This window comes from Ambystoma mexicanum, chromosome 11 (genome assembly GCF_040938575.1).
Source record: "Ambystoma mexicanum isolate Mex_15411 chromosome 11, UKY_AmexF1_1, whole genome shotgun sequence".
Classification (NCBI taxonomy): Eukaryota; Metazoa; Chordata; class Amphibia; order Caudata; family Ambystomatidae; genus Ambystoma; species Ambystoma mexicanum.
The window spans coordinates 1,338,286,789-1,338,310,996 of NC_090934.1; the positions used below are offsets into that span (position 1 = coordinate 1,338,286,789).

A 24,208-nucleotide genomic window follows, 5' to 3' on the forward strand; every position below is an offset into this window, starting at 1 on the left:
CTATTAACCTTCCTTAAAACATCTACTAGCCCTGCCCTGGGAGACTCCAGTTGATCCATTACGCATGGCATTTGGCAGCCACAACATTGAGTGTGACATCAGCACTAAACCCTCCCTCTATTGGATGATCATGTTGTCATCCTTGTACTTGGTGGTCTACAAGGCCCTCCTATTAGTGTGGTAGGGGCAGCAGGACCATCAGATTGGCTTTGGCCTGGAAATATTGAAACATTCAAGAGCCAGCAAATCTCCTGGACATGGCCTATCTCTTGGATAACCATGACTGACAGACACAGTTGGCAGAAAGTTTGCAAAAATGTGCATATTCAGAGTGATCCTCCTACACAGTCTTGACAACCTGCTGGAGGAGCAGCTTGGGAGATATTGTTTTGAAGTCAAAGTTCTCCCCAAGGGCAGAGGATTGCCTAGATGGGATTGAACCATTCTACCTGAACCATTATGTTGAAAGGTTTGTCTGGGTATCTATCCTCTGATTGGCAACAGTTATTCAACATTGGAGAAATGTCTCCTCCAATAGCTGCCCTTATTGCACCGGTTGGCATCAGGCTGGGACTAATTTCCTCTTTGTTTGCCCACTTTATTCTGGCATCCAGGGCAAGTGCTTAAAGCCATGCCTAAGGGATAGCAACGAAGCATTACTGAGAAGAAGCCCATGTAGTTGCAGTTGCTGGCTACCTGAGAAGAGTATGGGCATCATGGAATAAATAACTTGCATTTTCTAGATTCCGTGTTGCACCTTCCCATTCTTAGCAGGGGTATCCTTTTGGTAATGCTGTGAGTAATTTTGTTTATAGTTATATCTGTTGATTGCTATAATAGCTATTTAAATCACAGTATTTAGGTGATGAATTGTATTATTTGGCTAATGTCGTTCAATTATTTTCTTTATAGATTGTGTGGCTTTCAGTTTGTTTAGTTTTATGGGCTCTGATACTTCAATAGGCCAGAAAGACTGACATATCACCCACTATGTGAGCAACTGGGAATACAATACTTTGATTTAAGCACATATAGAAGTAGACAAGCTTATTGATTCCGAATGTCCCTGCCACTGACTGAAAATAATTATCATATGGTATTTATACAATTACAGGGACTTTTCCATGGGCTTATGTTTGGATCTATGTTCAAACAAAGACCCTGCCACTAAAATACATAGTTTACATGATTAAGACACTGTGTCCACGCGCGGCACCTCAAAATTCTCATCCTCCATCAGGACATAGAAAGAGGGGGTGGGAGGAGTTGGGTGTCCTAAATTCAGGCTCCCAGCGAAAATCTAAAAGAAACCAACTATTCAGAGTTCTCACCCTCCTCCATTGAGGAATGGGGAACTTCATTTAATAAGTATGTACATTACATATACACCCTTCACCCCTCTGGCAGACCAGTAAGAGTGGCAATGTTTTTCTCTATACACCAGACAAGTGCGTACCGGCATTCTATAAACCTATCTATAAAATAAGGAAATAACACCAGAATCGCACATGATTTGGCACGAAAAGGTGTACCCTAAAGCATCTATTGGGGAGCCTCTTAAATGTCCATGTAAAGGAAAATGAAGTCATTTTTCTACCCAAAAAAATGGAATTTCCAACCATGCTTTCCTTTGAGATCACTGGATTAGGTGGGCTCACTACTTTCCAAGTCCACTGTGTTTGAGCATCTCTATGCACTTTCACCTTTGACCAGGACATGTTTGAAAGGTCACAATATGAGAAGTTTTCATTCATTTTCCCTCAGACACGTTGGCAACAGAGTTAAACCTCTGTACGGTACGCCCAAAAAACAATCTGAAAAATCAATCCAAGGAAGCAATAATGGAGGGCATTATTAGCCAGATAAACAACTTTAATGCACATTTCATCCGGGAGGGCCAGTCAATTCCTGAGAACCTAAAACTGAAAATGCTCTCGACCCGCCCACATTGAGTTACAGTATTTAAAGGCAAAAACACAACATTTTAATACATTATCTGGCTGATTCATGGAATTATGTGCGCCGAAAAACGGGCTTTGTGCGCCATTCTGCCCTCAAATCCCTGTTTCACAAATGGGCATTTGCGAGCAGAATGGCGCACAAAGCCAGTTTTTCGGCGCACATAATTCCATGAATTAGCCCCAGTAATTATCAAGTACATGTTAATCCCACTTTCACTATTGGCTTGCAACTATACAAATATCAAAAATATCTAAACACAACCTACACTACCAGGCTCTATTGGTTACTATATTACCGGTGACTACCCCAAGTTCAGCCCCCTACGAATTACCTAATTGTGCATTCAGCAGAAAATACTTCATCATGATTGGCTAAATTTATACATGTTACATTTACTAAAATGCAGAGCGACTGGCGGTGCGGGCTGTTTCCCCTGCTGAGGGTGAAGCTGCAGGGTAAATCTCATTAAGCTGGGTGGATAGTTTCACTAGAAGGCACCTTAAGGCAGCCCATTTAAACAGACACACTGCCGACCGCGGAGCGTAGTCATGGTGCTGACGGTGGTGGGGGGGGGCTGTTTCCCTGCTGTTCCACTGATTTTCACTGTCCTTGTTCTACTTGTGACTCTCGTTTAACTGGCTCCATAGTTAGCCTCAACTGACCTTGGTGTGTGCCCTGCTTGCACACTGCTTGGTGTGCTTCCATTGGCCCACTGATAGTTTGCCTTCCATTGCTTCTGACAGGATCAATTACAGCAAGCAGGGAAGACTCGGAGCCTACTGACTCCATTCGGAAAAAAACAGGAGACCGTGGTAGCCTTTGGGAGACTGTGGCCGCAGTACATGACTAGGTGAGAGTCAGGGCTAAGTAGAGGGATGGCGAGTCTGGCCCATGATTGGCACCACTTACATTGCTGCCCTGGCTGTCAAAGAGAACCCTTACACCACACACTTCACTCCTCTGCCCACTATGCCTTGCCAAGCAGCCCCAAAGCCCCAAAATGTAAACTACTAATTCTTAATTCTTAGATGGAAAATCCCAGCAGAACTTTCCTGAATTAGCGCAGACAAGAACCACTCCCCCGGTCCCGAGGCCCACAAGAATAACAGGAGATGCAAACACTTTATTAAAGAAATAAATCAGTTCCTTGGTGAAAATCAGGACTTGTGGGGAGTCCAGGATAAAGGCAGCGAAATCAAAAGGGCAATGTATGTACTAAGAGCAGCAGTGGTACTGGCATCTCTAGCTCTGTGCTCAGGGTCATAGATTCTGCTACAACATTTGACACAGCTGGCCTACCACTGTCCAAGGATCTGCTGAGTCGCTTATCCACTGCCATAGGAGGATTTAATCTTTTTTGTAGGGGTGACAACGCCACCGTTCCAACCATTCCAGATTTGGAGACCCTAACTCCCAATAAGAAACCTAAAAGTGCTTGCTGACCAGCATTGACATCTCTAACACTCCCCCACTGAGACCTGAAATGGGTGAAGACGCACTAGTGCCTATGAGGGTCGGCACAGGCCAGATCTGTGCGAAGAATATGCCACTAAATATGCCAGAGGTGGTGGGATTGCCAGTCAGGAAAAGGCCAGAGATAGATACCAAAGATAATGATATCACAGACAGGGAGGGACATCAATTAGAACTCACAAGGCTACTACCATCCCTGGCTCCTACAGCTTGGATGTACCATTGGACTCTGTGAACAAAGAAGGGGTCAAAAGTAAAGTCTGTGATGCGAACGATGTAAGGCTCTCCAATGCAGGCCCAGATTGAAATAAGAAGGGGTTGGATGCATGCATAGAATGTGGCCCTCTGTTGTGCTGCACCCTGCCCTGTTCATCTATACTCCTCGATGCATCTGCTGTGCACACCCCTGAGCCAGTTGGTAAGGCTGCACCTGTGGCCAGTGGATGCAAATGTAGCTCTGTTCTATCAGAGGTGGCAGACCTTAAGAGGCTACTTTTGGTTATTCTCGAAGCTCAAGGAAGGGTGGGAGCCACCGGGAGAGTCAACATTTAGTTTTAGGGATGCCTTGTGGGCTCCCCAACCAACTGAGTAGACATACCACTACAATCTTGAAGCCCCCATCAATAAGGCTAGCATTAATGTGTCTTGGCTGGGAAGCGCTGGTGCAAAGGCAGTGAGCATTGATCTCACCCATATCTTGCTGGATAAGGAGCCCCATTCCACCTAGGTTCCCCCACTCCGCTACCAAGATTGCCTAGCCATACAGGATGACTGCCCCTGCAGATGTCAACTTGGTGGGCAGATCGCCCATTTTGTGCCAATCCTACGGTTGACAAGTGGACCCGCAGGGCTGGTGACGTGTCTCGGAACCCTGCTCTCTATTGTGCCCGCAACAGGGTATGCAGACCCTAGTCTGGGCAGCACCTTAACAACAGGAAGGGCGTAGGGGGAGGAGGTATTTCTGACTCCAAAACCTTGGTGTCATGTTTGACTCTTCTCTCTCCTTCTCCCCTCACACCACGGTCTTTGCCGAGAAGGTCCACTTTCAGCTTCACCTCCTTTCTTACCTTCCCCCAGAAACTCAATGGGCCTCATTACGAGGCTGCCGGTATTCGTTTTTTTCAGGCACCCAGAAAAGGCAATTACTGGGTCATTACAACCTTGCTGGACCCGGTAATTGCCCTTTTCTGGGCGGCGGAAAAAATTCTTCCCCATTCCCATTTGAGCCCCAGAGGGCTCAATGGGAATGGGGAGGGTGGTAGTACCAGTACCGCTAATAATGGTACCGGTGGTACCGTCATGTTCTGCTCGCGGGTGCCGGTATGGCCACCAGGTCAGACCTGGTGGCTACAAAGGCACCTGCGAGCAGAACTCGTAGTTTGCCGGTACGGTAACAACGGTACCAGCAAGCTTACTGGTACCGTTGTTACTGTACCGGCAAACCCGTAATGAGGCCTAATGTCTCTAGAGCTCTGGTTCTCGCTATGCTAGACAACTGCAATAGCCTCTTTCTCAATCTACTTCTCTCCACACTTCGCCCCCTTCAACTAATCCAGAATAGTTCTGAAAGACTTATCCCTGGACTCAAGCCCAGGGACTGCTTCTCTCCAGATATTAAATCTCGCGCCATGAAACACTTGTGTATAGGCGTGTTGTAAATGCCTTATCATATCCATTGGCTCCCAGTGGCTGCAAGGATCAAATTCACAACCCTCTGCATAATGTTGGGTCTGGAACCCCTCTACATCCAACTATGTCTCCCTAAATACCTCCCATCTATAACCCTTCGATCCTCTACCTCCAACTCTGTGCAGGTAAGACATTTCTCCAAGCAAGCAGACAGTGGGGGTAGAGCTCTCTCTTCGGCAGGTGCCTCTATCTGGAATATCTCCCCTGCCCTTCTCAGACTTGAGACAGATCTCCTTAAGTTCCAGAAGCTTCTCAAGACTCTTATCTACCTCCTTCCCCCGCCCCCCACTTGCTTATTGCTTATTGCCCCCGCCAGCCTCTGCGACTGGTGGCCTGGTTCACTTATGAATCACACAGAGCACCAAGCCCTCCCTGACCAGTCTTCACCAGCTCCCCCTACCAGCACTGCCCTGGGCCCCTTCTCTGACCAGCCTGGCAGGCCGGGCCCCCCAACACCCCCTGACCCTGGTGCCCCCCTCCCTTGCACTTAGATGGTTGTCCTCCCCTGTTATTCCCTGGAACTTACCCCTCCCCCTCGGCCTACCCTCGAGCACTGACTAGCCCTTGGTATGGGTCACCCCCCAGAGCACTTGCCTGGCTCCTGAGAAGTGGGCCCAGCCCCCTGAATCCTATGCCATTACATTATCTGGTGGAGGATCACTCAGCAGCAAAGTGCTCACCTTGGAAGTGAGGCGGCATGGAGGAACAGGTTTGATCCATGCGTCCGTGCTTAGAAACCTCTGGGTATCATATCATTATCCCTCCAACTCTCATCTACCCCTACCCCTGCACTTCTTCTGCATTTGCACAATCCGAAGGTCACAAGGCCTTGTAAACCGTTATTGTTCTTTTTATATCCTCTGTCACACCCCCAGCCCCTGCTTTGCCTTATAGCGCCTAGAAACACTTTTTGATGTACAGTGCACCTTCTAAATGCTCATTACAAAATAAAAAATAAAATAAGGTCCCCAAATTTGCCCATAACCATCGGAATCCAGAGAGGCGCATACAAATTAATGTATTTATTGGTTTTGTGCTGTCTATGACTGTCTATTTTGTAACTTATGAGGATATTGTAAATTGCACCAGACTGCACTATCAGGGAGTGAGTGCCATTGACTTTTTACAGATTGAATTTAGGGGGCAGAGAGTGACCAACCATCTTTTGGGCTTTGACTTGAGAAGCCACCCCCCTCAAAATCAGACCCTATCCCCAGTATAGCAATGACCACTCCCTTGAAATCAGGCCACAGTATTCTGCCCTCACTGGTGCCAGTGCATTCCTGTTGGGGAAAAGGACTATGAGTAATCCCACTGGAACAGTTGATCCTGCATCTCTTTTGATGACTTGAAGCGAACTTAATTAAGGACCATGTCTGCTAGTCTACAGCAGGGGTTCAGGTCCTAGCGATTGACTGTTCATCAACATGAAAAGATGTATATGCATGTATTTGCTTGATTTATTGTTCCTTTGTATATGTTAAGATGTACTTGTATGGCCTCAGGCCAAAATAAAGTTATTGACTGACTGATTTATTAAAACGGCGTTCCCTCATTGGTCAACAAAATTTAATTGCATGTAACTTCTGATGTGCAGTCCCACCAACGTGACCCAATCACGTAGTGAATGTGAACAGTAAAGTCAGCAATATAAACACATTAATATCCTCTCCCATGAACTCAGCCAATTTTCGCAGTCGAGACATTTCTCGGGGCCTTGTAGTAGTTTGATCTGCAACACTTTTTGCAACTCCCATTTTGAAACATGTTGCAATCCCTGGCACAACTTCTGGCTATCTCTTGGGAACCAGGTGGCTTCATAAAAAATATAACTGAGACTCCATCTTTGGAAATAAAGTACTCCCAGGCCATTCTATTGCAGACCCAGTTGCCCCAACACTCATTAAGGTGCAGTATAACCACAATCTAGTCTATCACTTTGGCCATGTCTCTACTCAAGTCCTCCTTCACACCAGCATATGTCTTTCACAACTATTAACTAATCTATCATAGAGAACACAAACGTTATTCTACGTTTCACTCAAAGCTCCTGATAACAGCTAGGCCTGGCAACAATATATAATATATGTGCTGCACCTCACCCTTCCTCCAAGGACCTTGGCACGCTGAACGCTCACTGGGGAAAAGAGGAATAAAGTTTAATTAAATTAAATATAGAGGCTCAGCTGTGCGACCTAAAGTCCTGAATTTTCGAAATCTACAACTCTGACGGGCCTAGTTAAAACATGGCAAGACTCTGTCTAATGTGTCAAGAGGCCCTTATGCTCATGGACACCAATACCAATAACTTTTCTTGCCCATCATTAGCTTAGTGCTCTCTAGAATGTGGCAAAACTAAATCCAATTCCAAATGGCCTGAAATGCTGTGACAAATGACAGAAAGACTGGCATTAAAAACAAACACGTCTTCATGCTAATAGAATTTAGGCAGCTTTTACTTTCCTATACGTTTGGGGCGTTGCACCTGCATCTTAACATTTCTCACCAGAGACTTTTTTTTTCTTCCCACTCATTATTGAATTTTGTGTGCTGCATCTCTCAACAGACTTCTCAGGTATATATGCTAGGAATGATAAGCGTTCACAAGATTATTGATAACCTGTTTCTCTGCCAGTGGATGACAGAGTTGATGTTGGTACTAGGTAGGTTTCACATTTCGATTCACTCAAATTAATACGGCTACTTCTACGTAGTCATTTTAATGTACTCTGCCAATTATGATTTTATGTTAAAAACCCAGATGGTAATATACAGTCTTGTTGACTTGCACAGCTGGTTTAGAACTGATTCCACAACCTTTCAAATTCAGTGTGCTGTGACCTTTCTTGCAAAGGTGATGATGTACAGAGAGGAATTTGCAAATGCCTGTATTCCAACAGCTCAAAATGTCAAAGTAGTTTAAAACAGTATTTGTCCATGCTCTCTTCAAATTACACAATATTCAATTTTTACGCTTAACTTTTGTGTAGACCAAGAAACAAGAGGTTCCACGAGAGGATCAAGGCCCCACAATTAAGAATTTGGATTTTTGGCCCAATCTGATAACTCTTATGGTGACTATCATTGATGAAGATAAGACTGCATACACACCAGCATTGAATCAGTAAGTTTTGCTTTCATGTATATGTAAACAGGATGACCTCATAATTTCTGGACATTAAATACCACTCTACTGTAGACAAAATCTGTGTATGTATGTAAAATATGCACAACACCTGTATGATTTCCAAATTCCTCTCTTATAATTTCACTTGTATAGTAATGCTAGCAAAAAGTACCCGTTCTCCGCAATGGGTTCAGTGGACAGACATGACAATGCTCTCATCAATTGTTGAAAATCAATGATCCTGTAGGTCACTATTCCGATTTGCTTAATGCTTGATGTGCTTTGCACTCTGAAGTAAATTGCACTGAGAATGGGTGTGTGTGTGGCTGGCTGACATACCCCAGAGCAGACATTGGGGGGAGGTGAGAGTTGGTGTACTGCTGCATACTGGGACCTATTGTGATCTCACACCATCTGTCGCCACACCCTAGCATGGTGAAGTTTGTTGTGGTGCAAATGTATCTGAAACCGTGCATTACAGGATTGCGGACCAATCATTCTAGGACCACATTGATGTTTTGCCAATTTCAGGCAATCGTCTCATGTGTGATGGTACTGAAATCTGGGGAAAGGGGGGAGGTGTCCACATGTCATGTAGCCAGTAATGTCTGCAGGGTCCTAACAGGTAACTGAAAGATTTGGTGCACATTGGTATAAGAGTGTGGAATTGTATGAGGAACAACTCTTTGCCAAGCCACAAAACCACCAACAAATGTAATGTTTTGCTGAAATCTGGGGAAAGGGATGGGGTGACCAAATGTCATGTAACCAGTAATGTCTGTAGGCTCCTAACATGGAACTATGCCAAATGTGGTGCACAATGGTGAAACAATGTGGAATTGCATAAGGAACAGCACTTTGCCAAGCTACAAACCCACAAAGTTTGACTTTTGCTGGAATCCTGGGGGAACAGAGTGGGGTATCCATATGTCATGTAACCAGTATTGTCCAGAGGGGCCTAACAGGTAACTATGCAAAATGTGGTGCAGATTCGCGAAACAGTGTGGAATTGTATAATGAACAATGCTTTGCCTAGCCACACACCCACACATTTTCACTTATATAAATATAGATTATTTTATAATACATTTCAAGCAGATTTGAGATTCTTGTATGTGACCGTGGCTGGTATTCAAAGTTTGGAATTTCATCCCACCCACAAAGGAAACCACATTTTCAACTGGTCCTTACCCAGCATGCACGCAGAAGTCAATTTAAGGCTTAGCCAATTTGCAAACTGCCTTTTAACATGTTACAGCACATACATTTAAAATAGCTCACCATCAAAATGGATGAAAATCTTGGAAGATGTCATAAATCTGCAGGGTAGAATATTGGTCCACACATTTTCTGGTTTGACAAGATATATAATTGTTTGCACAAAGGTCCACTTAAACAATGGAAGTCTTTGATAAACATGACTTAATTGGTTGCAAAAGGATTACAAATCTGGTTTAAGGAGAGGGGAGAAGAAATATAACATGCATTCTCAATTCTTGGTGAAAAACGTTTTGCTTCCTGGTTAAAAGGTTATTTTAAAACCTAAAATTCTGCGACCTTTCCATATTCTGAAAGGGACCAACAAATCTCTAGAATTCCTACAGATGGAACAGACAGGTTTCTCAAATCTTCCTCCCGGTGTGGTTGAAATTTGACGTGCTCAGTGATCACTTCCCCCAAGACCACAGGCAAAGAATGAATTGACAACATTTATTATACACTTACATGCTGAAAAAAAAAACCACATTAAATCATACTAGTGATTGCAAACAAAATTGCCATTGAGTGGGCTGAGAAGTTAAATAAGTAATATTCTAGTCTCCTGCGAGAATGTGGTTCAAAGAATTGAACACATCAACAACATAAATTAATACCTTTTCGGATTATGATTTAACTCAATATTTTAGACACCTAAATATTGCACCATGCTGTAATTTCAATATCAGTCTCTTAAAAGGATGGATTTCCTTATTATATGACGATTGACACTTTACTAATATAAATTATGGTGAAGCAGATATTGAAAGATAATAAAGTGGCAGTAATAGGAGTCCCCTAAATATATGAAGACTTGATGCACTGCATGTTACACAATTAAATGTCTGAATGCACCATTAGGCAGTGGAGGACAACGCAAATACATTGTGAATCAAGTTAATCCCTGTATTATATGCCAGGTATATAATATCAGTTATTGAGAGAATGTGGCGCACGTTGGCACATCATTTGAATAACTCTTTATAAAGATGTGATGATGGAGGATATGTACTAGCACCTTGCTTCCATTTTCATTAAAAAGGGTCTAGGTCTGTCTACAAAATGACTAACCAGTGGCATATACAAACTCTACAGGCAAGTTGTTTATGAAAACAGTCCTAACTCATTTAACGTGATAGGTGAGCATTAAAGACTTGATGGTGAAATCCGAATCACAGTTCCACATGAGGATCCTTATCTTAAATTGTGTTATACACACATTTCTTGACAAAAGTGCTCCCTTGATCCCAATAACTCTATAGAGCATAGAGTTCTTTCATGATTTTGCCGCAGCTGCCGATGAGAGATTCAGTGGGAATGTTGAAGCCATTGTATGAAGACACTGTGGTTAAGTTCAGGCTAAATAACTGTTCATCACTTAACACACTAATAAGCAATATTCACTTGTTTCAGACCTGAAATCACATTGTGTGATTAACTGAAATACTTTACATTTGTTTATTCTGGCTATTTCCAGACGATTGTGAGGGCCATTACCACCGAAAAGAGGACAGATGGACAGCTCTCAAACAGATGTATATGGAGCTTTAAACTATATAAAAAATGATTTCTATTGAACCCCCACCTGTCAATTAACAACCGTTGGCCATGTCACCTATCTGTTTCTTTGTGTATTGAGTGGGTAGTTGTGGATGCTGGGTACCACTGTTAATTATGATTTTTTGGGCCCAGGGCATTGCGAAGAGGAACCCTTGGCCCACCCTATCATGCCTCAGCTGTTTCAGAGGGGCGGATTTCTTGTGGACACTCATAACACGGGAGCACCACCGCTGTATTTCTTGATGGTGGAATATTGCACAGCCCAGATTATATATTCCCAGTGTTCCAAAGGATGAGGGTGTAGTCTTTTTAGATCATAGAAAAACAGTGCTACAAAAATCCCTAACTAAAAACAAAAACCTTGGTACATTTTGGATAAATGCCCTTCAACGTTACAGCATACACAGCCTACCTTGCACCAAGAAACTTTGATTACATTTCAAATCAGCTACATGAGTGTGCTGCTGAGCACAGCTCTGAACTGCGCAGCTCCAAAGATGCATTACTGCTCCCAATAAGCGGCAAATGCAGATCCGAGATAGCTTCCAGCTTTAATCAAGACTCACGCCGTATTTCTGTGAATCTATTTATGCAGTCATTTGCGAGGTAGAAAGCCTATGACCCAAAGCTATTTTACCAATCAGATTTGCAAAACAGTTGTGACCCGCTCCTGAGTAGTTAGACTTTGGAGATCCCCAGGATGTAGCCAAGTCTGTATAGAACCTAGAAGCTGAGTTAGAATGATGTGGGGGATTTGGGAAGGAGACAGGGCCCTGCAGAGAGTTGGTGGTAAATGGAGAAGGAGGTAGAGTTAAAGCAGGAAAGGGAAGAATGAAGAGAGGTGACCAGAAGGAGATTGCGGTGGAGGAGGTGGAAGAGTAGTAGGAATGAATTGGAGAACAAGAAGCAGGTGACACGTTGGAACGAAAGATGGAGGGTGGGGATAGGAGAAAGAGCTGAAGGAAGCAAAGTGGAGGAGTGTATTGAAGAGGTGGTAGGAGGATGAGCTAATGAAGAAGAGGAGGAGTAGCCTCTTGGAGGGGTGGTTTGATGAGATATTAGGAGGAGACAGTAAGAACGTTGTATGGAGAGAGTTGAACAAAATAACAGGTGTAATGAGGTGCAGAGGAACACATTTGAGAGAAGACTTAAAGTAAAATGGGTGTAGAGGAGGGAGAAGGAGGAAAAAGGGAGAAAGGACAGAGTGCAGGTTGGAGCACCTGAGGACAAGGGACCAGCCTGCTAAAAACCTATAGAATTAAGGAGGGGTGAAAGCACTAGAACATAGTGGGGTGTCGAGAAGGCACAGGAGGGAGTGAAGGGGAGGAATTCAGATACTTGAGAACCCCTTAGGTATGAGACCTTAGTAACTTGTGGAGGATGCTTATAAGAACAGGGTTTTTGGGATTAGAATTAGGACCGCAAGGAAAGTACAAAGACAATGTTACCATTCCTTCAGATAAGCCGAGATGGTCAGCCACGTGGTGAATGTTTTGGGTGTATCTCTTTGCTACCCAGCTATGACATCTTCTGTTATTATGCTGTGGTCTCCCCTGGCAGAGAAGGCCCTGAGAACCAGGAGCCTGGTCTCCCCCAGAGTGGAGGATGAGAAGCAGAGGTAGTCAGATTACAAATGAAAATACTAACATAAAGGTTTGAGTTACTGAACAATAAGAAATGATGCTGGAAAGGGACTCCTGTGCTGTCATTGGAAATCCAGAGACTATATCATTTTTTGTTTATCCTCTTCGTGATGATCACGTTGTGGATTTCTATCTTTCTTAGATGGTCCAAAGGTATAACAATCTCTAATAAATGTGAACGATATTCACAAACTTCTGTGTCACTCCTCTACCTATCATACTTGGCTTCATGGCACTACACAGCAAGGTTGATTGTTGATGGTGTTATGAAAAGAAATTACAAACGTTTTTCAGGAACATATATTAGATATGATGAAGGCATATGTGTATTTAATGTGTGTACAAATTGCAATATCTTCAACAGCTATACACCTTAAAGGGCTTTGAGTATTACAGCAACCTTCTGCAGGTTTTAAGCAAATGCTTGGAGGCCTTACATTAATGCACCCAAATAAATAGTGGTTACTGCTTTACTACACAAGTGTGAAATGTATCTCCCTGACAGTAAGATACTTCTTGATTGAATTGAGGAAACATTCTGGGGGAAAGCCTTTAGTTTAAATGACATTTGTGATGTCATCTTTGATCTTTGATGTCCTGGGTGTTAGTCTTAGCAGTGCACGGTGGTGGCGCGAGTTATGGTTGCTTAGCTTACCATAATAGGCACATTTCTGAGGTTTTTCGGTTTTACTTGTAACCATAACGTCCCTTTACAATGTTTTTTTCATTGAATTCCATAGGTTTTTATTGGTGCAACTTAACCATAACGTCCCTTTAACAAAGTTTTTTTCATTGAATTCCATAGGTTTTTATTAGTGCAACTTAATCATAACGTCCCTTTAACAAAGTATTTTTTCATTGAATTCCATAGGTTTTTATCAGTGCAATTTAACCATAACGTCCCTTTAACAAAGTGTTTTCATTGAATTTCATAGGTTTTTATTAGTGCAACTTAACCATAACGTCCCTTTAACAAAGTTTTTTCATTGAATTGTATAGGTTTTTATTAGCGTAACTTAACCATAACGTCCATTTAACAAAGTTTTTTCATTGAATTTTATATGTTTTTATTGGCGCAACTTAACCATAGTGTCTTTTTAACAAAGTTTTTTTCAGAGAATTTCATGGGTTTTTACCAGTGCATGCTATTTTCCTACAATTTACTAATATCATACTTACTCCAATATAGCAAAATCTTTGTCCAATTTACAAAGTTTCACCTTAAAACTCTGCCATTTCCCACCTTCTAGCATAATTTTTTACACTTCTATACCTTTTCCACTGTTTTTGCCTCTGTCGACGTCTGCGAAAATCTGACATCATTGTGGACCTTCCGGACAGTGCCACGTGACCATGGATCGTGCGTTTCATGATTACGTGTCCATCAACATGTTTGCACTTCGCATTTGGGTCCTTGCTTCGAGGACAGTTCGGAACTGCATTTTCTACTGATCTAGGAACTTTCAAGCAAAAAATGTACCCTTGCACAACTCCTACACCTATTCTTACTCATTATCCATTCGCAATCTATTACAAAGCACATACTTGGAAGAAAAGTAGCAAAACTGCTATTTATCTTAAAAATGGCATCAGCTATTGCCATCCCTCTTCCCCAAGAGCCACCACCACCACCAGCTAGAGGACCCACACAACAAAAAATGTGCAATATTTACAAAGACAATGAAGAGGACCAAGAGGATGAGGTAGAGTAAGTGCCTACCGCTAGCACCCAGAGAGAATCACGGGTGTGGTAGTTCTTTACCACTGTTGGGAATGTACCAAAGGCTAAAGCTACAAAAGTGAAATGCACTGAGTGCAACGCTACCTGGACATTACTCATACAGGACCACCTCCATGTGCTGCCACAGCAAATCCAACTACCGCAATGCTCTCAGAAAGGCTGTTCCTTTCTTAGCAAGTAGTAGGCCACCTTCCTCCACATCATCTTCCTCAACCAATATTGTAATCACAGAGCCTACTTCTGTGGGACACAAAATCCCACCAGCTACCTTGCGAACCAATAAAAGAGGCTGTTGATTCATATCTTTTAAAGGCATCAGTCCTCTTTATATACTGCAACACACCACTCTGCAGGGGGAAGCAATTTCGAAGTGCGTTTGAAGCTGTAATCAAGATGCATAAGAAACACTGCCCACTACCTTAGAAGTAACACACGTGCAACATCTTCCAATGTCCACCTGCCCCACCATATTAGTGCCTGGTGCCTCTTCCTTCATTTTCCTCCTCACCTTACGTTCTAACCTCTCCTGCTTTTAATAAAAATAAAAACAACAAAAGAAAGGTTCTTTTTCGAACCATCTTTCACAGTTAAAATATAGAACTAAAAAAAAATCTTATAGACTCCATCTACTTTATATTTCTCAGTAAAGTACATAGAATCAATACGTTTTTCCAACATTTCCATTAGCATTTTGTGTTATGCTAATGGGAATAATGGGGCATTCATCCCCCGTTCCAGGGACTGGAATGGGGCATAATGGGCTGGCAGCCCAAGTGATCAGCCCAAGCGAAGTGTGTCTGTGTGGGCAATGATGCATGCGGGCTTCTGCGCATTATAAATAAATAAATAAATAAATGTGACCATTATCCTCCATTGCAGCGCCTGCAATGGGGAATAAAGGCCATTAGCATCCCTGGTTCCCAAAGCGAGAACCCGGTGTGCTGAAAAATAGAATTTATGGAAGGCAGGACTCCATACAGAGCCCCTCTTCCCTTTTCATGGCAGCCTCTAGAAGGGGAAGACAGAACCCTATGACCATATTACCACAAGCACATTTCTTTTCCCTTTCAAACTTATCCCACTTTCGAATAACTTTACCACATAGCAGGTCCAAGGTAGACATGGCCACTTTAACCCCATTTTTCATCCCTCAGTGTCATGGCCAGTAGCCAGATTGTCCGGGTCACAATCTGGCCACTGCCCATGGCCGCAGGCTATACCTCAGTCACCAAAGATATATCACAATTTTCTATACCTACATTATGACACATGTCAAAAAATAAAACACGGGCACATTTTCAAAACCATGCTTTAAGGTCCTTGCCAATGCTCCTTGCATGAGTTTACTTGAAATCAGTCCATGTTTTATTTGTTTAAAAGTGTCAAAATGTATGTAAATACAATAGTCATATAAATTAGCCCCCTCTTGACAAAATCCATTTAGACAAACATTCAAGGTTAGGTTTATAATCTTTCTGAAAACTTTTATCCACATTCGTCAAACGGCAACAAAGTTATAAGCCATCTAAAAATGTTGAGACCCCTCCCTAATTTAGTCCCCTCCTCACAAAATCCCACCAAACTTTAACAAAAAACATGCATTTCCGGATCTAAAATCTTTTTTGCAAACTTGTGTGTAGATTTGTCAAATGGCACCACATTTAAAAGCCTTTACAATATGGTGGGACCCCCTCTAAATGTGTTCCCTCTTGACAAAACAGCTCCACACTTTCCATAACCATTCAGATTCAAGTCTAGAATAACATTCCAAAATGTCATGCACTTTCATTGAGTGGCGCCAAAATTATAAGCCATTCAGTATCTGCTTTTCACCAACCCTGTATTCAGAAATAGGCACAGATGTCCCCAAACATTAGAGGTGTCTGCGAACTTCACAGGACTGCCCCATATCATCTGGACTATTCGCTGACTTTTGTGGTGAAAACACCTGTTTTTGGCTTCTTATGGCCATATCCCATCCCATCCTCATTACCCTTCACCTCCCCAGAGATTGTTCGATAAGTTTGACAAGTGCAATGTTGTGTTTTTTAATATTTTTTTACCGTGATGTCCATGGACACCGCCGGATGTCCGCGAATCCAACATGGCGGGCGTTTCCAAAAATCTGACACACTATAAAAAAAAATACTGGATCGATTTTCACCAAATTTAGAAAAGCATGCTTTCGGGACCAAGCCGCCGCTCCTGCTGCAAATTTGGTGAAAATCCGTCCAGCGGTTTGGGCTGTAGGCACAAGCAAAGTTTTTTTCCATTCAGTTTACTGAGAAAAAAAAATGTTGGGACCCCCTTGTAACTTTGCCCCCCCCCTTGACAAAACCTCACCAAACTTGCCAAGGAAATTCAGAGTGGCCCATATACTTTTTTTGCAAAGGTTGGTGAGGATTCATTCAGGAGGAGTAAAGTTATAAGCTGCCCAAAAAGTGCTCTTCTTATGGGTTTAGCAACTTAACCATAACTACACGGCCGCTACCACAGGCCGTGTAATATCTATGGAAAACAAACAGGAGCCCGCAGAAAGCAGGCGGACTGCACTCCGGGTGTATAGATGCCGAAAATAAGTAAAGTACCAAACAGGAATAAATATCTTGGAAGTTTACTGTTTCTGCTTGCTGTAAAAATAGAGCACAAGGAAAAAAGGGAGGAAATGCAGGACACAATGGCAGCCTTGCAAATGTCTGTCTTGGGTTGGTTACACTATGTATAAAATAGCACTGCCCTCTTAGACAAAGACAATTTCCTCGAGAAAGAAGGTTTGCATTTGAGCTAATGATAATAATGATAATGATGTGTTATTTATATAGCGCCTTAATCCAAAGCGCTTTACAGAGCGCATATTTACATTCAATATCACCCAACCGAAATTGGTACTCATTTATCGACCTCGGAAGGATGAACGGCTGAGTTGGCCTTGCTGGGATTCGAACCTGCTACCTGAAGATCACCCTCAGATCGCAGCAGCGAGCGCTCAACCCGCTGAGCTATCTTACTGGCAATTTGCATACCCATAATGCCTTACTGTTGTGGGTCAGAACTGGATGTGTACTTTGAGCGATGGCTACTAGGTGTCATTGTGGAATGTATGACTTGGCTCAAATGGATTTTCCTACTTTCACGTTTCAGGTGAAAGTTTTTTTTTTTTCAAAACCTTTTAAACCCTCCATATCTTTCAATCATTTCATATGTTAATTAAGTTTGTGAACAGATATGTTTTAAATATTATTCATGATATCTGCATTGTTTGAATATGTTTCCTTATAAAAAAGGATGTACAACCAACAACTGTCAAATTCACTGTAACCTTGTGAACAGTTTGGCCCCACGCTATTCTCGCTCAAATACAATTCTGCTGCTTTTCAGAACGTCTTCTGGAACCCATGCCATTCTGATAAAACCTTTACTCCCCTCCATCCCCTCAATTGTGTTTTCCCCTGTTTCACATTTCCGGTTTCCTTTTCACTGTTGCCATCTGCCCACCTTTGCAGTGGTTTCCCTCACCATTCTCCTGCATAGTCGAGCAGTCATGAAAGGAAACCATACATGAGATTGCAATTGAGAATAGCAATTTTAAAATAGTGGGCCCTATGATTTGCAAGACTTTTAATCCCTCAAATATAATTTCATAGATACAAATGAATGTGTTTTAAGAATTCTGACATGTAACTTAATGTTTTAATTGGCTATTGTTAGTTTAGAAATCTAAGCTGTATTTTCTGCGTGTTTCGTAACCTTAAAGTGCTTTTTCGTGGTTGTGCCATGGAACAAATGATGGGGGTAGGGCAACGGTGCGCCCATCCTGCTGGGGCTCTGGGATGCTGAGGCTACTGTCGTCCATGCATTTGGGTGTGCCCACCAGTGAAGCGTGGTGCAGTGTGACAAAGTGCAGTCCTGTAGTATAGTAAGCTGTAGGGAAGGACATGTGTGAAATAGATTCTGCGAGACTCTGATTCTGGATATTTATGTAGGTGTGCTGGTGGCGGATTAGTACCTTAAGGAAACTTCCTTGGGCTCCGTGGCTACTGCATTCTTGTGTTGCGGGCACCTTTTCAACTCCTTTTCTTTTGTCTGCAATATTGGTTGGTCCAGAAAATATAAAGGCTGCGGCCTAGAACACTAAGCTGTAAGCAGGAGATGTTTTTCGACAGGACTGAGCCCATGGTGAGGATAAACTCACAGGCTTCATATCGGTCCTGGCAGTGTCCCTTCCTCTCCTTCTTGCACTGGCTGACCCTAGCACACAAAGAGGCATGCACAGACCATGGTCACCCCTGAGCCATTGGGGCATTCTCTCATGGAATTCTGGCTGTGGCTATGGTGCATTTTGGTATTGGGCCTGTTGATTATTAACTTTTGTCCCTTCTGGATTGCTGCACAGTCACTTTTCAAGATTGACAGGCATCAGTTCTGGGCTTTAGTCATGTTTTATTCCGTTTCTATACTAAGCCATGTTTGGACTCTTGATCATGTATTACTTTCCGCAATGTGCATAGATGGATATCTGCAGCATTCTAGTTGTGACAAACATTTTCTTAATAGCAAGTTCTTGACAGGCCGTTTTATATAATGCATTGATTTTCTAAACCATGATCTTTCATAGGGCAGCTCTGCATAATCACAGGGTGCAATTTGCCTGTGTAAGGTATGATTAAATGGTAAGCTACTGATTCACCCCTGAGAAAGACAGCAACAGAAGTTGCTGTCTTATCTTCTTCCTGTATTTTGGTACCCGCAGATAGGGCAAAAACATTTTTGATGGGACCAGTGGGTATGCTGTGGCGCTGAATCTGAGCTGCGGCATTATTTTGCAGCTTGGGCAGAAGAGGGAGAGATTGATTATAAAGGTTGACAGGAGAGCTACGAAACTGGTGTCCAGGTAGTAAAGCCCAAAACCCCATTGTGAGGGAAGCCCTACCTGTCAATGGTTCTGTTAAGAAGGAGTTTCATCATAAATCGAAGAACAGAGGTTCCCAAGGAATCTGTCAAAATATAAGTTGACATAAGGCCAAGTTAATGGGCTTTAAATTAGCACTGTTTTCAACTATATCTTTAGAAATTGATAGTGCTGATAATTTACAGTTGTTGAAAGGCATGCAAGGTGCATTGCCAGTGCAAATGCCCTTCGTCAAATCACCAGTGTTTGTGAGGTGATTATCTGGATGCCTTAGAGTTATTGAATTCATATTTAGTACTTTCCAGGCTAGACTAGTATCACACAAAGTAGTTCTGAACTACCCAGATTGACTAGTAAGTTCCTAGTAGACCATGACCTTTGCCACTGTGATTGCACATGGTCGTAATATTGGAGTTTTGCAGTGCTCAATCAGCTGAAGGATGGCGATTTGGAAACCAATGGCATTTAATGTATTAACCAGTTGCCAGTTCTCTGTGCTTCCTGGTTTCTGTTCGTGGGCGCGGTAGCCGAGAGGACCTCAGAAATAGCATATCCGGACCAGCTGATTAAGAGGTAAGTGAGAGGAAAATGTAATTTTGTATGTGTATGTTGTATGTATGTATGTGTAAATGAGTTAGTATGTGCTGTGCAAATGCTGTTTGAATGCGTGAATGTGTTTGAATGAGTATGTGCTGTGTACATTCTGTTTGAATGCGCGAATGTGTTTGAATGAGTATGTGCTGTGTACATTCTGTTTGAATGCTCAAATGTATTTGAATGAGTGAGTATGCGCTGTGTACATTCTGTTTGAATCTGTGAATGTGTTTGAATGAGCGAGTATGTGCTTTGTAAATGCTGCTTTAATACCTGAATATCTGTTTGAATGAGTATGTGCTTTGCAAATGCTGTTTGAATGCGTGAATGTGTTTGAATGAGTATGTGCTGTGTACATTCTGTTTGAATGCGCGAATGTATTTGAATGAGTATGTGCTGTGTACATTCTGTTTGAATGCGCGAATGTATTTGAATGAGTATGTGCTGTGTACATTCTGTTTGAATGCGCGAATGTGTTTGAATGAGTGAGTATGTGCTGTGTACATTCTGTTTGAATCTGTGAATGTGTTTGAATGAGCGAGTATGTGCTTTGTAAATGCTGCTTGAATACCTGAATATCTGTTTGAATGAGCGAGCATGTGCTGTGCACATGCTGTTTGAATGCATGCATGTGTATTTGTTTGAGCAAATACATGCTGTTTTAATACGTGTTTGAATGGACAACCATGCACTGTGTAAATGCTGTTTGAATGTGTGAATACATGTTTGAATAAGTGAGTACTTTCTGTGTGAATGTTGTTTGAATACATGCATTTCTGTTTGAAAGAGAAAATAAATGCTGTGTGAATGTTGTTTGCATGAGTGAATGAATGTGGATGAGCTTGGGTTGGGTTTGTGCCAGCCTGGGAGGCTGATTCGGGCAGGGTGGAGGGGCTGAAGAAGGGTGGAGGAGGAGGGATTTTTTACTGGGTATCTTTGATGTTGTATCATAGATGGGCAGTAAGAAATGTCATGCCACAGTAAGACATGGCTAGACTGATTGCATGAAAATGCATTCTAGCCACCTAATAACACTTATCATGCTTGCTTTAAAAGCATGTTAAAGCAAGCATAATGATTGTAATGAGGAATTGAAATTAAGCTTGTATAAGCAGGAGCTAAAGGTAGCTTCTGAGTATTCAGCATTCACCAGTTACAAGGAGCTGTCACTGGGGAACAAGGAGTTAATAGATAGTGTTCTGCAAATCTAACTTGCACATAAGATGCAAACATATCATTTTGTCAATTTTGTAAGATCCCTCATAGTTTAAATGTTGTATAGTTGTGACCTAATGTATATTCATAGAATGTCCCAAACACAGAGTTAAATTCACATAACTGTGCGTGTTCGAAATCAGTTGGCTTGGAAAGCCAAAAGTAGCTCATGGTAGATGTTGGTATGAAGCTAATCAGCCTATTTTAGGCAATACACAGGAGCTAAATAGCTCCCAGCTCCCTTCAATTTCAAACCCTAGGCGGGTACTTTGCTGCAATCCGTATAGCCATTTCTTACTGTGGCATGACATTTTTTACTGCCCATCTATTATAGCGTATCATGTATGGCCAGTATAAAATGTCATGCCACAGTAAGAAATGGCTATACTTACTTCACCAAAATGCCAGTCTAGCCATGTAATAACACATATCATGCTTGCTTTAAAAGAATGATAAAGAAAGCATGATAAGTTGTATTATGTGACTAGCATGCATTTTGATGAAATTGGTCTAGCCATTTCTTACTATGTCATGATATATTTGCTGGGCATAGATTGCCAGTAAAAAATGTAATGCCACAGTAAGAAATGGCTAGACTTACTACACTAATAAGTCTTTCTAGGCATGTAATTACACTTAACATGCTTGCATTTTGGGTGCAATCAGTCTTGCCGTTTCTTATTGTGGAATGACATTTTTTACTGGGCATCTATGATAAAGCAGGCATGATAAGCGGTCTTGCATGTCTAGACTGGCATTTCGGGCCGGCAGTCCAGCTATAATATCTTACTATGACATGGCATCCTGATAAGGGTTATTATGTGTCTGGACTGGCCTGCATTGGAGCAGCCAGTTGAAACATGTTTCTCATAGTGGCATGGCATTTTTAATGGAAAAGCCAACAGGAGTATTTTCTTTTGTGCGAGTACTGACATATATTGGCAAAGCCATTCTAGACATGTTTTCTAATTGTATCGTTAATGGCACTATGCATAACATGAGTATGTTCTTATATGGGAATGCTGTCATATATAGGTGCAGTGAGCATGGAAATGTATGGGCACATACAGTGTGAAAATATTTTTATACTCGTATATATTGTGGGGAAAGGCATCATAAAAATGCATTGGGAAATGCTCTTGTGCAGTGTTGGTGACTTGTATCGATGGGATATTTTCATGAATTACCCTACAAAATGGAGTGCAAACTGCCTGGCTTTTAACCAATTTTTCACAGAAAGTGTTCTTTATAATGCACAATTTTAAACTCGTATTAAAATATTTTCTTGGTATGAGAACCCCCTGGACCATCCTTGGTTGGTTCAGGCTCCCTTGCTACGCTTGGCAGCTCTTGCAAATGTGTGGGAAATAGGTACTGTGGCCTAGGTTTTCCCATATAAAATAGTTAGTGTTAAGTCATATTTATTTGTATAGCACTTTGTGTCGACTCTTGATACCCCCTGCTTTTAAGCACTGTAAAAATAGGTGTTATTCGTACAAAATATATTAGTACTTAGTGTATTAACCTTAGAAAGATGAAGGACAGATTCAGCTCTGCTGCAATATGAACATGGCAAGTGTAGGCTGGCACAGAGATGGGCTTTTAACCCGCTGAGCTATCCTATTGCGACAAATGATGATGTTTAATCAATTGTGCAGTTAAAATGATTTATTCTTGACAACTAGCACATTGATTGCAATTATAGATAATTTTACAGGCAAAAGTGAATCCCTTTTTGGCTGAACTTCAATATACTGCCCTTATAATATTGAAGAAGAAGACTAAAGATCATGATTTCATCTTGAATATTTCGTATTTAAGTGAGAAGAAAATATATAATAATTATAGTACACAAGGTTTTTCTGTGTAACCAAATTTACCCCTATTTAACAAAACTATGTTCTTTGAATTTACGTAGATGTATTATTTATATACGTTTTAATATATTGCCTACTTTGGAACAGCTTGGACATTGGTACAAATGGCCTCAAGACAAACGATTATGCCGTCTTGTGTAATCAGACATCAGAAACTGCTTGCCATCTCTTGGCACAATGCACTAGTATGCACATTTTTCAAAAATATTATTATGTATTTGAACTATATAATTCAGTAGATATGTATCTAATCTATGTGTATTTTAAGCATAATTATTTTTCCTTTTAATTTGTAGTGCAAAAGGTATGTTGTTTTACCCTATGAACTAATAACAAAAAAATAAAACAATGATTTATCAGGTTATCTATCTACCCATCCCCCTTCACTGTCCCCTCCAGCCCTTTTTAAAAGAAAATATAGTGCTACTCTTATCAGGCATACTAGTGGGCCATGACATCCTTACAGTACTTAGAAGCAGTAGGAATATACATGTTATGTTAATAAGCTATGCAACCATCAGAGTCAATGCATTACCAAACGCTGTGGTATTCACACTTAAGAAGAACTAGCTGGCAAGCTAGCTCTGCGTGTGAAGTGCTCACTGTGGTATTTATGTGTGTTCTACAGGTCACAGGTGTGAACGGTAGCAAGGTCTTCTTCACTGTATATGTCACTCATCAAATAGCTCAGGATTGTATGGTCAACAGCATTTACGATCAGTTCCATATGAGTACAACGCTGTTGCGTCAGACTTGTTGTCCTCCTGATGATGAACAATGTCAAAACGCTTTGCAGTGTCATGTGTTCCCTTTCAGTTTGTTTGTAATGACAGTTTGGATTAAAATTTGATTGATAGATATTGCCTTTATACATATGACATTATGACGAAAGGGTTCTCTGTTACTTATTACAGTACTTGGGGTTTTGTGTCATTTTGCCATTCAACTGACTTTATCCCATACCAGATACAGTGCAATAACTCACCTTCGGAGGCAGTACTGGACATTTGAGGATGCACTTGGTATACGAAAGAAGCAACTGGATATACAAAGCTGTAGCTTACACATTTCGACCATGCCTAGGTCGTAAAGCTATAACAGACATGGGATGGCTGTATCCTCAGAGCGTACATTGGCCACACTGTATTATGGCAGCATGGC

The 24,208-nt window shown here is 41.8% G+C and overlaps 1 protein-coding gene across 1 annotated transcript in view; it reads left to right on the forward strand.

Moving 5' to 3' along the window:
- UNC13C (unc-13 homolog C) overlaps positions 1-24,208 on the forward strand; it is a 1,404,640-nt gene that overhangs the window by 823,140 nt on the left and 557,292 nt on the right. Inside the window, exon 18 of the mRNA XM_069624856.1 lies at positions 8,115-8,248. Coding sequence (XP_069480957.1) covers positions 8,115-8,248 — 134 coding nt within the window. The remainder of the gene's footprint in view (positions 1-8,114; positions 8,249-24,208) is intronic.